The 16,509-nt window shown below is 44.9% G+C and overlaps 1 protein-coding gene across 2 annotated transcripts in view; it reads right to left on the reverse strand.

The window, feature by feature from the left end:
* Window positions 1-16,509, reverse strand: part of TSC1 (TSC complex subunit 1) — a 95,593-nt gene that overhangs the window by 32,251 nt on the left and 46,833 nt on the right. For both annotated transcript variants that reach the window (XM_068248936.1, XM_068248937.1), the window contains exons 13-16: window positions 12,637-12,729; window positions 6,840-7,371; window positions 2,979-3,022; window positions 828-994 (exon numbers count right to left, since the gene is read on the reverse strand). In XM_068248936.1, coding sequence (XP_068105037.1) covers window positions 828-994; window positions 2,979-3,022; window positions 6,840-7,371; window positions 12,637-12,729 — 836 coding nt within the window. The remainder of the gene's footprint in view (window positions 1-827; window positions 995-2,978; window positions 3,023-6,839; window positions 7,372-12,636; window positions 12,730-16,509) is intronic.

A 16,509-nucleotide genomic window follows, 5' to 3' on the forward strand; every position in this document is an offset into this window, starting at 1 on the left:
TTTGCACATGCGCAGTGGGGGGCGGAGAGGAGGCGGGGAGAGCCAGCTACAGTAGCCGCGCACATGGCTACTTAATATTCACTGCACTGGCGGCAGCTGATTGGCCGGCGGGACCACGTGATGCGGAGTGTCTCGCTCCGCATCACGTGGTCCCGCTGGCCAATCAGCGCCACTCTGGGAGACATTATAGGAATCGAGCCGCCGAACGCGGCTCACTCTACCGTCGGCTTTTGCAGCACCATACGTTGTGTTAGGTGCACGTTATGCGACCTTAACGTGGCACCTAACACAACGTCTTGGTGTGCAAGAAGCCTCAAGGGTCGTGTGCAATTGTACATTCCAATTGTAACTTATGAGCATTACCAGTTAAATTTTAGAATACTTTACTTCAATAGGTTATCGTATTTTGTTGGCATAAATAAAAAAGACAAGACCTCTAGTGGCCACCATCAATAATGCAGCTGTAAAGTTAAAGCTGCCATTAAAAGTGAAGTTAAAGGTTACCTAAAGTAAACCTTTACAAGGTGGCCTTTTCTGGGGCTTCTTCAGTGCTCCAATAATCTGCGGGGCCCCTCAGTTTTGCCGGTCTACCCACCCTGTTGGCCCCTGCTTAAAAGATATGACGGCCCCAACTGGGGCAACAGCGCATACCCGCATATAGCGCTACGTGAATGGTACACCTAAGTCTCTGAGCAGCTCAACTGCAAATGTTTCCAGATCCCACCTTCTGTTTCATCTTTCCTTATCCATTTTTCCTACAAAAGTTTTCTTTGAAGGTTTCAGAATTTTTAATAGACTCATCAGAAATAACAGAAAACCCAACTCACCATAGCAGCGTTCTGTTCCTCGAGTGCCGTCACCTTGATGACTTTGCGCAGAAGACGGCGGTTGCGTAGGGCATGCTGCTGCCTCTTGAATCGCTCATATAAAAGCTGGTTATGTAGAAGCACCAACTGGTTTCGCAACACGTGGATCTCATCGGATGGAGGAGAACCTGATGGAGTCGACGAAAGGGAGAGGATAAACTGAAATGAGGTAGACAACCAGTAAGAGGATGCTTGTAGGAGGAGACTTGCAGCTCTGATGGAGGAAGAGGTACTTAAACACGGATACCTACACAAACACATAGAGCTGTAGAAAGTTCAAATATCGGAAACAAAACAAACTTTTCTTGATCAAACTTCTCAATGCTTGAGGTTCGTCCAATGTCGCTCTAATTATAGGCCACTGGTATTCAGAGCTACAGATTCAGAGTTTCCAGAGTATGGAGTTGCCTCAGGAACATAGAACACAGCTCATGATTCTTGAGGATAGATCTCAGACCAGGACAGCTCATTGACCAGTAAGACCAGAATGGATTCCACTAGGGTGGACTGGTGATCTGGTGAAAGGACTTCCACACAAGACTCAGCTGCTGCCCAATGAATAGTGGTTAAGCAAACAAACTTTAAATTGATTGGAGACATTTGTAAAGCAGTGAAGAATAAGTAGTGGGGTGGAAGGTAGTATATCAAGCTCTACAACCCGATTTCCACTTAGGAAATTAATTGCTTGCCAGATCTGGGCGCTCTGAGCATATGAATTGTAAATCTGGACTGGCAACCGTCTCAATAGTTCTCTTATGAGAGGATTCATTCTAAATCGTGTCAGTGTTTGAATTCAGCATATGATTCACAACACCCAGATACTCCCATCTGCCACTGTCCAGCACCAAACAAGCTGACAGGATCTGGAGTTGTTCATCGACTTGTGAGTCACCTTGCATTTCATGTGACTGATACGTCTTCCTTTCTGTTTGGAAGGAAAAAGCATTGGAGTCCTAAGAAATAAAACGTGACTCACAAGTCAGTGAACTTCTAATCCTGTCCGCTTGTTTGGTGCTGGACAGCGGCAGATGGAAGTATTTGGGAGTAGTGAATTGGCTATGCCCAATTCGAAACACAGTAATCCAACAATTCCACAATTCTGTCCACCGTCTACTCAAAAATCCCACAGGGCGGGGGTGGCGTGTGTGTTGGGGGGGGTTGGAGGATCCGCTTCCTGAGGTCGCAGGGAGGTTTGGGTGTGTGTGTGTGAGAGTGTGAGTGTGTGTGAGAGTGTGTGTCTCGGCACCCATTTATTCCCTTGCGCCACCCTTGAGACAAGCAGTGAGAGGATTAGCACACTGCCAGTGGCTGATAAATTAGAGAATTTTATTTTTAAGTTTTGTGTGTTGGGTATTGATTTTTCCTCTCCTCCCTTTCCTCAAACATTTTTTGCTACTATCCTCTCCTCCCCCAAAGTTTCCTAGCACGAGGTGCTGATAAGCCCTGTGTCCATCACATGGACAGTGGGACTTTGCAAAGTGGAGATATTTCTGTCCTCTCTTTGCATATTAAAGCTCTATACACACCCTAGATGAAATCGCTTCTGGCGAGAATCAGGCAATGTTCGGCAGCCACTGTCCCCACTCGACCACTTGGCTAGCGATCCGTCCCGGAGCACTGTTCTCCTGCAGCACTCCGCCCACTCCCACATACAGCAGAACATGTCACTCGCAAGCCAGCAACACATCTGCACAGCTTTGGTCCTGCACTGCCGCCCAAGGGATTGGCTTCTAATCCCCACTGGGCAACACTGAACCTGTGTATGGGCCTTTGGACTGAGAGACTCTTAGATTCTTCAATGTTGTTATGGTGGTGGCCGTCTCAGCCTTTGTGACAATGTAGGCCCTGCCTATAGGCGGTTAAAGCTTGGGGAAGACCGTTATGTTATCAAAGACTTTCATTTTGTCAGATTTGGTACGGTTCTTTGTAAACTGCATGCAATAGGACTTTTCTACAATGGACAACACACAGAGCGGAAAAATGTTAACTACACACAAAATTGCTGCAATATAAGAGCATTATTTGTCTATTTTGGGATTGCAGCCCAATCAGTCAAGATACAGGGCAGTGGACATAACGTGAATTAGGCTTTAGTCTATAAAAACCACTTACCTCCAAAATGAGTCCAGTCAGCTGATTTACTGGGTAAAGGCAACCTGTGGTAGAGAGTAAAGCAGTGAATGCATACTCTATCAAACTCACAGACAATAATGGTGCCCATACGCTGGCAGTTGGGAAGCAGATTCAACCGTCAGATAAATTACTCTCTGGTTAAATATGATCAGAGAGAGCTATTGCTGCCACAAATTTACAATAGCTTTCAGCATGATTGCCCATTCTGCTAATAAAGTATCATTAAATACAATAAAGCAAACCTAAAGTGAGAGTGATGTGGAGGCTGCCATATTTATTTCCTTTTAAACAGGCCTGCTGATCTTTCACGCATCACTAGTGTCTGAATCACCCACCTGAAACAGCATGTGGCAAATCCAGTTACACATCTGATCTACCTGCTTGTTCAGGGTCTGTGGCTAAAGACACATCAGACCATAGTCTTTGGAAAATGAAAGATCACAGACCAATTGTACCCCCTTCCATGTAGTATGAGAGCCATACTCTACACAGTCTATTCTATGGAGCTGCACTCCCCATCAGATAAAATCTTTGCAAAATGCTGCACACAAAGATGCCTGTACACATTCAAAAGATCATTATCTGCAAAAAGATCTGTTCCTGCAAAAGATCCATTCCTGCAAAATGCATTCTTAAGCAGCCCATACACTCAGCCGATTTTCTGGCCGACCGATCGATCGCGATCGATCGATCGATCGATCGCAAATCGGTTGGCCAATCGACCGATCGACGGTCGATTTCGATCGATTTCGATGGATTTCCATCGAACTAGCAGGGTGGAAAATTTAGGTCGATCTGATGAGATTGCTTATCAGTTTGCATTGGCCTTAATGGAAATCTGATGGCAAAAAAATGCCATCAGATCGAATTTCAACAGATTTCAAACTGAAATCTATTGGAATTCTATCCTGGTAAAAAATGTTCTAAAAACGCATCAGATAGATCATCAGATGCATTTCTTATCTATCTTCTGCCAATCTGACGAGTGTATGGGCACCTTAAGTCTATGATATCTGCAGATCCTCATACACACCTTGTTTAACAGACTTCATCTGCAGATCTGAAAGTCCATCCTGGTGGATCAGATCTGCAGATGAATGTCTGTTAAACAAGGTGTGTATGATCATCTGCAGATATAGACTACGAATGCATGTTGAGGGAACGGATCTTTGGCAGGAACAGATCTTTTGCAGATACTGATCTGTTGCATGTCTACAGCATCTGTGTGTGCAGCATCTTGCAAAGATTTTATCTGATGGGGAGTGCAGCTCCCTAGAATAGACTGTGTAGAGTATGGCTCTCCTACTACATGGAAGGGGGTAAAATTGGTCTGTGATCTTTCATTTTCCAAAGACTATGGTCTGATGTGTGTATGCACCCTAAAAGTATCAGAAGCAGAGGAGCAGCAGGGCAGCCAGACAATTTGCATTGTTCGGGTTGTTAATGTGGAGGGGGGGGGGGGGGTATTTTTTATGTATCAGTGCAGTGAGAAGAGTGAATTTATCTCCTGCAATGTAAACTGAGGATATTACCGTTCATTTGTATCACCTTCCACTGTTCTATCACCAAACTAGTATGTGTTAGCAGCGCTACTACGTTTTTATCTTTGATCTTTTATTAAAAGTTATGCTTTATTTATTTTTCCTCTTTCAAGGCTAATCTGTGTTTAAAAATGTGCATAGTTTATAAGGAAACAAATATGGCAGCCTCCATATTCCTCTTACTTCATGGGCAACCGAAGGGAGAGGGACATGGAGGCTGCCATATTCATTTCCTTTAAAAGCAATACCAGTTGCCTGGCAGTCCTGCTGATCCTCTGCCTCTAATACTTTTAGCCATAGACCCTGAACAAGCATGCAGCATATCAGGCGTTTGACATTGTCAGATCTGACAAGATTAGCTGCATGCTTGTTTCTGGTGTGATTCAGAAATTACTGCAGCCAAAAAGATCAGCAGGGCTGCCAGGCTACTAGTATTGTTTAAAAAATAAATATGGCAGCCTCCAAATCCCTCTTGCTTCAGATGTCCTTTAAGGCCTTCAAGGGATATGGAGGTTTCCTTTTAAACACCAGTTGTCTGGCAGTCTTGCTGATCTCTTTGGCTGCAGTAGTGGCTGAATCACACACCTGAAACAAGCATGCAGCTAATCCAGCGTGACTTCAGTCAGAGCACCTGATCTGCATGCTTGTAGAGGGGCTGTGGCTAAAAGTATTAAGCCATATCTACACGTAACAATTCTTTGTGCGATTCGATTACGATTCTATTTACGATCCGATTAAATTCGACATGTCCGATTCAATTCAATTGGATTTGCCATTGTTTTGTTCGGATTCAATCGGATCGTAAATAGAATCGTAATCGAATTGCACAAAGAAGCGTATCATGTAGATTGGGCTTTAGAGACATAGGAGCAGCAGGAGAGTCAGGCAACTGATATTTTAAAGGGAAAAATACATATCCTCAGTTAAGGTTCCCTTTAAGTAACATCGGATCACAAAGAATCAGTAAACACTGTACGGTCTTTAAAAATAAACTGCTAGCAAGAGCTACGAACAGCCACTGAGGGAACAGACACATGGGAGGAAAACTTGAGGTGCCTACACACATCACAAATCTGAAGATTCCTGAAGGACAGTAACCTATAATCTCTTCAGAATCCATAGACTGAATCTGCGTTTTTGCTGTGTGCTGGTCAATCTATTTTATAGTGTACACCTACATAACTGTGCTACTGCCCATCATGAGACACTGGCTTCATCCAGTAGAACAGCACGGCAGGCACAGGTTAAAAGTAACACACATGTATTTTGCAAGAGTAGACCATTAAAAAAAAAAAAAAAAAAAAAAAAAAAAAAAAAAGGAGGCCTCCAGTGTGAAGAGCTACCCCCTACCATATAGCAGCATATAACGAACAGGGTGAACGATGACAATACTGGCCTCCATGCGCCCTCAATCACCATCACTGATGATGTAGGTACATCCGACGAAACAGGCACTTCCCACCGGAGGCCTCCTCTGTAATTGTCTGCTTTTCCAAAATAAATATGCTTCACTTAACCTGTGCCTGCCATTTAGTACTACTGGCTGTACCCATAATCTGTGCCTTGAATTTTGACTCCATAAAAAAATTTGGATACTTGAATGTGATATCTTGCCAACTGTTCAAGATGCCAATACTGTACACTAGTTCCTCATAGTGATGTTTTGCCTGGCCAGTAGTGATGAGCATGTCTAGGAGAACTCAAGGAGAAGCATGTGTTCAGTTTGGTAAAGTGCTAGATATGCAAGTACCTGATTTGTTAGTTATGATCATGTGCTACAGCAGGATGTGATCACAGCAAATCTGAGCTTTGCAAATCTATCAGCTGATCAAACAAATCACATGCTTCTCCTTGAGTTCTCCTGGACATAACCATCGCTACTGGCTAGGCATACTGATATGCAGAAGGCTATTGAGTAGGTAGATCTTGGCTTTAGGGCAGTGTTCCCCAACCCTGTCCTCAAGGCCCACCAACAGTACATGTTTTGTGGAAATCCACAGAAGTAGTTAGTTAATCAGCTCTGCCGAGACACTAGTTACCTCACCTGTGCATGTTTGTGGTTTTCTGCAAAACGTGCTGTTGGCGGGCCTTGAGGACAGGGTTGGGGGAACACTGCTTTAGGGTGATGACATTTGTATAATTAAGCATAACAGGCTTTGGGTCCCTAACACACTCGAACATATCTAAAGGGATGTTCAGATGTCAAATGAAGGCGTAAAACAGTGCTATTATTCCCATTAATCCATAGGGGGCGAGAGAGAGATACGTGCATCTGCACCACAAGGTGGCCGGTCCTTACTTGTTCAGCTCTTTGGTGTGGGCGTCAGCTCCTAGCTGTATGAGCCGGTCGAGCACCTCTGCGGGAGAGACAGACTTGCCGTTTTCCTCTGTCTCCTCGTTGCTCCCTCTGAATTTTTTGTACAGCTCCTCTGTCTTTTTGGAGATGAAAAAGCTTGCAGTCTTGGGCAGAGCCAACTCGAAAAGGTGCTCATATGGGGCAGGATTGAAGCAAGATCTGCAGCGAGCCTGAGAATTGGAAGGGCTGGGGGTGAGGATGTTCCTGTCGTCAGGCATAGAGTTCGTAGTCTGTGGCTTCCCTGAGTTATTCTCTGTGCCAGTGGGTGGCTCGATGGGGGTGAATGCCTGCTTCGAGGCATCTTGGGACCCATTGCAGCGGTGCTTTTCAGTGGCTGGTTGGTCACAGACCTGTGTCCTCCTCTGAGTGCTGGTCTGGCTGTCACACTGGAGACTGAAGGGGGAATCGAAGCCTCCGCGACGTACTGCCAGCTCACGGTCCGATGTGATCTGGCACAGCTCCTGGGATATAGCAGCTGCAGATCAAACAGTGAATGTAACAGTCAAATATACAACAACAATATTTGTGAAGTGCTTTTTCTTGCATAGGTCTCAAAGCACATAGATAGAATGTACTGTGTTAGAGGAAATTGTTTTTTTGTATATTTTTTCACTTTACAGGTTTACTTTAAGAAGAACCTCTGGATCCTATAGAGGTTTCCCGGGGCCTCCTCGCTACTGCCACCATGTGCCAGGACCCTAGAGAACATCTCGGCCACACTCCTCTTCAAGCACGACACAGCCAAGCTGCAGCCACGCAAGTACGGCTGCGCCTGCGCTGTAGCACGGAGTCGCTCGTGCACGGGCTGCTCAGACTTATTGCGCAGGTGCTTATGCCTAAAGGAAACCAGAGACGAATGTAATTAAAAGATTTACACATACCTGGGGCTTCCTCCAGCCCCATGCATGTATGGGATCGCTCCAACGCCGTTTTCCTCAGTCTTCTGCCTCTTCTGCACCGGGTCCCGTAAGTTCAGCAGTCGCGGCCAGTCTGAGGAATTCGCAGAGCTCTCTCTGCGGGCGAGAATAGTACTGCGCAGACGAAGTACTATTCTCCGCCAAAGGGAGACAGAGGGAGCGCACTGCGCTCGATCAGACTGGCCGAACAGGCGTTTTTTTACCCATCTGAGGTACACTTGTACTGCTGCCTGTATTGCTGAGGACTGGCTGGGATACTTGGACCCTGATGCACGGAGGAGTTCCCTAAAGCTCACTATAATCTATCTAGCAGAGGTTACATCATATTTGGTGAGTTTGTTCCGACGAGTGCCCTGGTGGTGGGTGAATATCCCAGAAGTGAAAGTGATTGTTTTACTGTGGTTTTATGTATTATTGATGTGCGCTTATCCAACTGTATAAGAATGCCAGTTGCCTGGCATCCTGATGGGCTTTCATAAATCAGTAGTGTGAATCACATGCCTGAAACAAGCATGCGATAAACCCAGGCAAACTTCAGTCAAATATCTTATCTGCATGCTTGTTCAGGGTCTACGGCTAAAAGTATTACAGCACCCAATAATAGATGTCTGACAAAATAGCACATTTTAATTCAAACGGCAGCAAGACGGTCTATCGATCCAATTATTAGCAGAAGCATAAAAATAAAGATGTGGAAGTCCGTAGCTAGTCATACACAAGGGTTCTGAATGTACTGATTGCTTATCATCCAATACATATGTTTTCAACCAGCTAACAGATTCTCATCCGAAAGGATTCACCAATAGACGATAATCATTGCCCTTTCCATTGTTGGGCATTTAACCCTCTGGGCGACACGTCATTCCTCATTCATTTCTGACAAGAGTCTAGCATGTGCAGAGAGCTTTGGTGGACAAATGAATCAAGAGCGATATGGAAGCTGCCATACTTATTTCCTTTTAAGCAATACCAGTTGCCTGGCAGCCCTGCTGATCCTGTCTCTAATACTTTCAGCCACAGACCCTGAACAAGCATGCAGCAGATCAGGTGTTTCTGACATTGTCAGACCTGACAAGATTAGCTGTATGCTTGTTTCTGGCATTATTCAGACACTACTGCAGCCAAATAGATCAGCAAGGCTGCCACGCAACTGGTGTTCTTTAAAGGAAAATAAATATAGCAGCCTCCTTGTTCTTCTAATTTCAGTTGTCCTTTACAGAGATTTGCTTAGACAAGATATAGAAAAAAATAAATATAGGAGGTTATAAAAAGAAGAATGCAGGTCAAACAGGAAGAGAGGGGAGAAACTTACACCTGAATTAAAATTCCAGGGCGGTGAAAGATACAATACAAATGGCTTGCTTATGGAAAGTAATCTCTTTCTGTGATTGGTACGGCTCAAGACACACTGATTTTTCTGACCATCAGCATTATACAAAATGCTTTCATTGACTTGCATTAAACTCGCGGCAAAATGGATGCAATTACTTTATTTTAAAAAACACAATTACGGCGATTGTGCAATTTTAACCACTTCCCTACCCTGGTCATTTTCACAGTTCAGCTCTGATTACTTTGGCAATAACTATCAATAATTATCACAGCTAAATTATCTATATCTTTTTTTCTTATGGACAAATTGGGCTTTTTGTGGCTGGTATTTGTTTTTAGTAATTACCTTATTTTCTATGCATTTTAAAAGAAAAAGGATAAAAAGTGAAAAATACACAATTTATCCACTTTCATACAGCGTAACTTTAATGTAAAGTTCTTTTGTACATTAAACCCACAAATTTTGTCTATCCCCCCTGTTTAATTAAACAGTTCATGTGTTTTGATAATTAGATGTAACAATTAAGTAATTTATACAATCTGCTACTGTCTGCTCCTGGAATGTGTATTTTACACTTGTTTACCAATTAGCTCCGCTATTGAATTACCTGGGGGGAGTAGAGGGGATTGCAGTCTTCCTTTTCAACTCTATAGACCAGTGATGGCTAACCTTGGCACTCCAGCTGTGATTAAACTACAAATCCCATCATGCCTCTGCCTCCCCGAGTTATGCTTGGAGCTGTCAAGAGTATTACAATGCCTCATGGGACTTGTAGTTTCACCACAGCTGGAGAGCCAAAGTTAGCCATCACTACTACAGAGTTTTTATCAGCTCAGAAATAAACAGTGTCATCTAAGATTTTGCAGGGAGGAGAGTGCAGAGATTTATATTCACGTCATAGGGACAGGAAGTGGTTAATGCAAGTCAATGGAAGCGTTTTTTTTTTTAAAAATGCAGACAACACTGACGATCAGAAAACCACTCACAGTGCATCTCAGGCCTAATAGAGTATAAAGGCACCCATACACTATTCGGTTAGTGGCAGATCAGATTAACGCTCAATATTTTCCAGGCGATGATGGTTTACAGGCTCTGCCTTTGACATAAGAGACCTGGGTTCAAATCCTGGCTAGGGTCAGTACCTATTCAGTAAGGAGTCCTTAGGCAAGGCTTCTTAACACTGCAGGGTGGCTGTGCCCTTAATGGCTGCAGCCCTTGAGCATTTTGAGTTCAACAGGAGAAAAGTGCTATACAAATGTTAGAATTAGAGAATTAACATTTTGCACCATTTCCTGCAGAATATTTTCTAGAATAGATCACACTGCTGAAGCCAGAAGCTTTGTGCAGCCCAGTGCACTACAGATCACAAACTACCCCCCACTATCTTGGGCTCCTACGATCAATCCGTCAGGGAACAGACATGTCTAGTCTATGTGCAATCAAGGTTTATATCAAATGTAACATCTAATCTATAAAAGCACTTGAATAGTGTATGGGTATCTTAACTGTGCAGAAAGAATAGCACCTGTGTAAAGGAACACTGCACTCATATGTGAGCCTCCACCTATCACCAGACCACTGTGCCTTGTTCAGTAGTCAGAGCTACCGTAAGTGATCTCATTAACTTACCAGGTCTTGTTGTCCCTGTAAGAGGAAAACAATGTTGTAAGGAATCATACTGCATCTAATCAATAGTTAGGATGTCTTAAAGTGGAACTAAACGCAGAACTTCCTTTCTGCTGTAAAAGATAAGCCACAGCATAACCTTTAGGGGGAAGAATACTTTGATTACAATTTATGGAAATCCTTAAAATAAAAACCCCGAAGTTTGAATTTCCTTGACATTCCTGGGAGCACAAAAATAAGCAAAGAGCAGAGCACACAGCTCTGATTCACAGCTGCTGATAAGAGCCAATTAGACAGGCTGATCCTTAACCATTACACGGCCACCTCACGCCAATGACCGGTCGCAGAGTGGCTCCCAGGACCGCCTTACTACTACTGGCATCATGCCCTGGGGGCGGGGATTAGCAGGGAACGCACACTCGCATGAGAGATCGTTCCCTGCCGAGATGCGGAGCTCCGTGATCAGCCTATCAGCCCGCAACCATGACTGTTCGCGAAAGAAGAATCCACTATTTACATTGTACAGTGCTGCAATCTAGTGCAGCGCTGTTCAGGGGACAGCTCTGTCACTCAGATGTCCCCAGGAGTGGCAGGGAAACCGATCCCTCTCTTAGGCTGATGCCTATGAGAGGCGATCTCAGTGATTGGATCTCAGGAAGGAAGGTGGGTGGGGGAAAAAAATAGCATATTTTATTTAAAAAAAATACACAATTTTTTTTTGCAGCAGCAGCAATCAGATACCACCAACAGAAAGCTCTATTGGTGGGCAGAAAAGGAGGCAAGATTTATTTGGTTGCCAAGTTGTAAGGCCGTGCAATAAACTGTTAAAGCTGCAGAGTGCTAAATTGTACAAAATGGCCCGTTCACTATGGGGGTGTAAGCCTGTGGCCCTCAAGAGGTTAAACACACAGAACATACAGCAGTGAATTCTTGAGCAACTAGATGTGGAATGAAGACTTTAAAGTGGACCTGAACTCTTGCACAGCACTCAAAATGACCTTCCCTGAGTGGGGCTAGCTTCAATGGTTTTGTTTAGCAGAGCTTAAAAAAATTATTTTTTTCAAAATCAACCAGTTAAATCCCACTCTATGCAAACACCCATATGTGAAAAAGAATTCTGGGTCATCTCAGCAGAGTACACCGTTCCCCTCCTTACCCTGCCTGACAGAAGCCATGGGGGTCATCATTCCTGCTCCATAGTAACAGAACGCATTGATCAACTGCAGCCTAGCAACGTCTGCACGTCACTCGGCCCTGAACTGTTGCCTGAAGGGATTAAGTCCCAGTTCTTATGGGTAACAATCATTGCACACAATTCATGGTATGGAGATGGGCTGCACTACATCTCTTTTCTTATGCCAAAACTGCCAAGCCATGCCCTTTAGTCAAATGGGTATGGAGGTGGAAGAGTGAGTGCATTACTAGTCATGCCTCCAGTTCTGATTGACAGCATTTTGGGGTGGGGGAAGAGATAGGATTATAAGAAGCTGGAGATTGAGAATGAGGAGGTGATGAGGATTTAGGAGTTGGAATGGTCGGTTACCCTTTTCCTATTTTGTGAAGACTGTTACATAAAAATTTTACTACTATTAATTATTGATGGGCTTGAAATTCCATTTTCATGGTGAGCTGCTCCCGGGTTACACTAATATTTGCATGTTTTCGAGGGATTTGGGTGATCTTAAACATAGGTTAGGGTCCCTTTCGACACCACCTCATTGCGGTGGCCAAACAGAGTTAGGTGTGCTAATCAATGTTACCAAGTTACTCTGACCAGCAGTGTTTAAAAACACTCGTTACAATACAGGCTGCATGTGTCATGTGACATTTCTATGATCAGAGTTAGTGGCATGCGCTCTCTCACCTTCCTCTGTATTATTGTTGTCAGCACCTAACTCTCCTATCACTGCAGGAAGTTCGCTCATAGACACCGTCTTCACTACTTTGGGAGAGTCTTCTGCAAGAGATGGAGAGAGAAAAGGTAAACGTGACAGAACATTGATAGTAGTACAAATAATACATTTCCAGTTTATTAACAGAAACACGAGGTGGAAATAAACGGATGAGAAACAATTGTATCCAACCTTCTCCTAATAATTACTTTGTTTGGGTTTTTTAGACATCAGTTTTCTTTCATTTTAAATCTACTTTTTTTAAGTTTTTACTGTTTCACTGTCTCAGCTTAATGACACATACTTTGAAAGTAAGCCAGAGCTAAAATATATAAGCTATTGACCCTTTTTATCTCTTTCCTGCTAGGAAAGGGTTTCATGGCTGCAATTCCTTATCAGTGAGTGTTACGGTACTGTCCAACCCGCGCCCAACATGACAGAAACTGCCACTTGCATACCTGACTAACTCTTTCAGGCAGATAAAAAGGACAAAAAGGAACACAGCATAGGTATTAGTGTGCTAGTGTCTCATGTCACTTCATGTATCCTTTAAAGCGGAGCTTGAGCCACAGGCCAGATAAACCCAGACTGTGCTAACCCCCACCATTATTACTCACTATTCACCAATTAAAGTGACCCTATAGTTTGAGCAATACAAGCATACGTACCTTTGGTTTGAAAAAGGACACAGAGCTGTCCAAAACAGCAGTCTTACCAGCAGCACGATCCTTTGTAAAAAGCCAATAATCCTGGCTTGCATGCAAATTTAAAGAATACCAGCAGTGAAGTTTTAAATGCAATTCACGTAATCTTTGTACCTGAACGTAGCTATGGTGATTGAACGGATATAGGTTTGCCAGGAAATGAGCATTATTGTTAAACCCTGTCAGCAAAATCGCTGTGGTGTTTCTTGCCCCAAGGCCCTCCCATGAGGTCCAGAACTCTAGGGCCACGCCCAGCTTGGTAGCCACCGGATTCAACAATACTTATATACCCATTCAATCGCCAAAGCTACCTTCAGGTACACTAAGGATTACATTCAGTGCAATTAAAACTTCACTGCAGGCTAATTAATAGAAGTAGCAAAGTAAAGAGTCTCTCATTTTCATATTTTTATTTTCAGTTATATAGTTTTTTTTTCTTCATAACATTGCATCATTCTGTTATATTTGCAGTTCACAAAACACTCTGTATTTTAAACTATTAAACAGAGCCGAGCTATAGACCCTTTGAACTTCCCTGCAGTAAAACCTTATCATAAGCTATCATCACTGTTTCTTTGATGTACAAGTGCTTCAGAAAACAGGACCGTTTGACCCAAGAGCTCAGAAGCTCTTTTGCATAGATAACGACTAAAGTTTCTACTCTTATCTTTGCTACTATTGTTCTATTTCTTAAAAGGAGTTGTCAGGCATATTTGAATAAAATAAACGCTACTTACAGGGGGCTTCCTCCAGCCCTAAGCTCCCAGGACCTCCCTCGCCGCAGCTCTGCCCGCAGCCGTTTGCCGGAGCTCCGACCCAGTCCCCGGCGATGACGTCAGAGCGACCTGGAGGTCGCTCTGTACTGCGTCATCAATACCCGCAACGTGGGCCGGAGCGGACTGCGCAGGCGCAGAACTACTGCGCCTGCGCAGTCCGCTCCGGCCCACGTGGTGATTGACAGCTCCGATCGCGCAGGCGCAGTATAGAGCGGCCTCCAGTTCGCTGTGACGTCATACCCGGGGACCGGGTCGGAGCTCCAGCAAACGGCTGCGGGCAGAGCTGCGGCGAGGGAGGTCCTGGGAGCTTGGGGCTGGAGGAAGCCCCCGGTAAGTAGCGTTTATTTTATTCAAATATGCCTGACAACTCCTTTAACCTCTTGACGACCAGACAACGCCGATTGGCGTAAACTGGTCGTCTGCGGGTTTCCATGGAAACGGCCTTTCCATGTCCGTTCACGGAGGGTGTCTCCGTGAACAGCCGGAGAGCCGCCGATCACGTCTCGCCGGCAAAATGTAAACACGAGGGGAAGAAATCCCCGCTGTTTACATCATACGGCGCTGCTGCGCCGTAAGGCAGATCGGCGATACCCGGCCTCTGATTGGCCGGGGATCGCCGGCCTATGATAGGCTGAAGCCTATCCTTCAATGCGCAGGACGGATATTCATCCTGCGAAGCTCACAGGGGGAGGGAGAGGGACGGAGCGCAGAGAACGCTGCGGAGGGGGGCTTTGAAGAGCCCCCCAAAGCGCAGCAAGCCGGCGGCGATCAGACCCCCCCAGCAGGACATCCCCCTAGTGGGGAAAGAAGGGGGTAAGTCTGATCGCCCTGGCTCCATCCTGATCTGTGCTGCGGGCTGGAGAGCCCACGCAGCACAGATCAGCCATAAATCCCCTGGTCGTCAAGTGGTTAAGGTGCCCATAGATCTAGCGATGTATGGGCAGATTCGCCCAGGATAAAATTCTCTCTCTCGAATCTGAGAGAGATCTGTCAGCTGCCCATACACCACAGGTCGATTCCTGATCAATTTCAGCATTAAATCGATCTAGAATCGGCCCTGTGCAGCACCTTGCCGCTGTGCCCCTTAATGTAATGTCCCCCCGTGTAACGTATAGATTAAGCGTCCGCAGCCTCTGCTTGTCCCCCGCAGGTTTCCTCCTCTGCATACACACGCTCCCCACATGGTCTCATAGTAAGGGCGCGCATAAGTGAATCACGCGCCCCCTTACCAGGAAACCATGTGGGGCGTGCGTGTATGCAGAAGAGGAATCCCGGAAACCCGGGGGGGGGGACAAGCAGAGGCCGCGTAATCTATACGTTACACGGGGGGACATTACACAGCGGCAAGGCGGCAGATGGTATAGTCGGGAAATTGCATGCCGTTCCAGCCGTGCACCCAAACAACCAACTTCAGCACGACATCTTGCAGCATGCACTATCGACAATTTCGCTTTGTAGTTTGGGCATGCACTTGGCGGCATCGATTTTTCATCCAATTCAATTAAAATAGTCAAATTGGGTGGTAGATCAGCCACCAAGTAGCCTGATGTATGGCCACCTTTAAAGTGCCCATACACTTACTCGAATTTTCCGCCGATAGACAGCAGATTTGATCACTGATCAAATCTGCTGTGATACAAACGCTGACTGATCGATCGATTTTTGGAACACTTGCAATTAGCAAATTGTAAGGATATCCGGCCGTGCACCGTGAACTGTGGCACCCCATTCCCACCATGGTAACCCAAGTGTGTGTACTTGAAAACAAAGTCCTGCCTGTCGCATTTTCTGTTGTGATTGCTGCACATGTCCATTCAATGGGATTTGCAATAGCTGGGGGAAAAAAAGGGGGGGGGGGCACTAAAACAGGAAAAACAATCAGTCATCCTTTGTATTTTCATATAGCAAATAACGCAACTGCCTTTATACATGCAATTCTTAAGTTGTTTGTATAACAGGCAGCATAGTTATTGCATGTAAAAATGTGAGTTACACTACTTGAGTAAATGTGCTTTGTAGAGTGCATAAAGCCTGGTGAACGTTCCTTGCACTCCCTGAGGCAGGAAGCACACTTGTCCAAGCATTATTTCCCTGCGAATCCTGGGCTTCGGCAGCCCCATGTTTGCGCGGTGTTCACGCTTTCCCGCACACAATATTCTGTGTTTGTTGCGATCTTTGGAGATGGCAGAATACACTAATTGCAAATGTGCTCATCATGTAGAAAAAAAATATAGCAGATTTCTGTCTGATTTAAAGGGACTCCGAGCAGTGCAGAAGCTATGGAAAGATGCATATCATTTTAAAGCTCTTTCTCCTCTTTCCAATGATGTATAAACCGCCGCCCTATGCCTTTTAGTTTTCGCTA

Source organism: Hyperolius riggenbachi, chromosome 8 (genome assembly GCF_040937935.1).
Source record: "Hyperolius riggenbachi isolate aHypRig1 chromosome 8, aHypRig1.pri, whole genome shotgun sequence".
NCBI lineage: Eukaryota > Metazoa > Chordata > Amphibia > Anura > Hyperoliidae > Hyperolius > Hyperolius riggenbachi.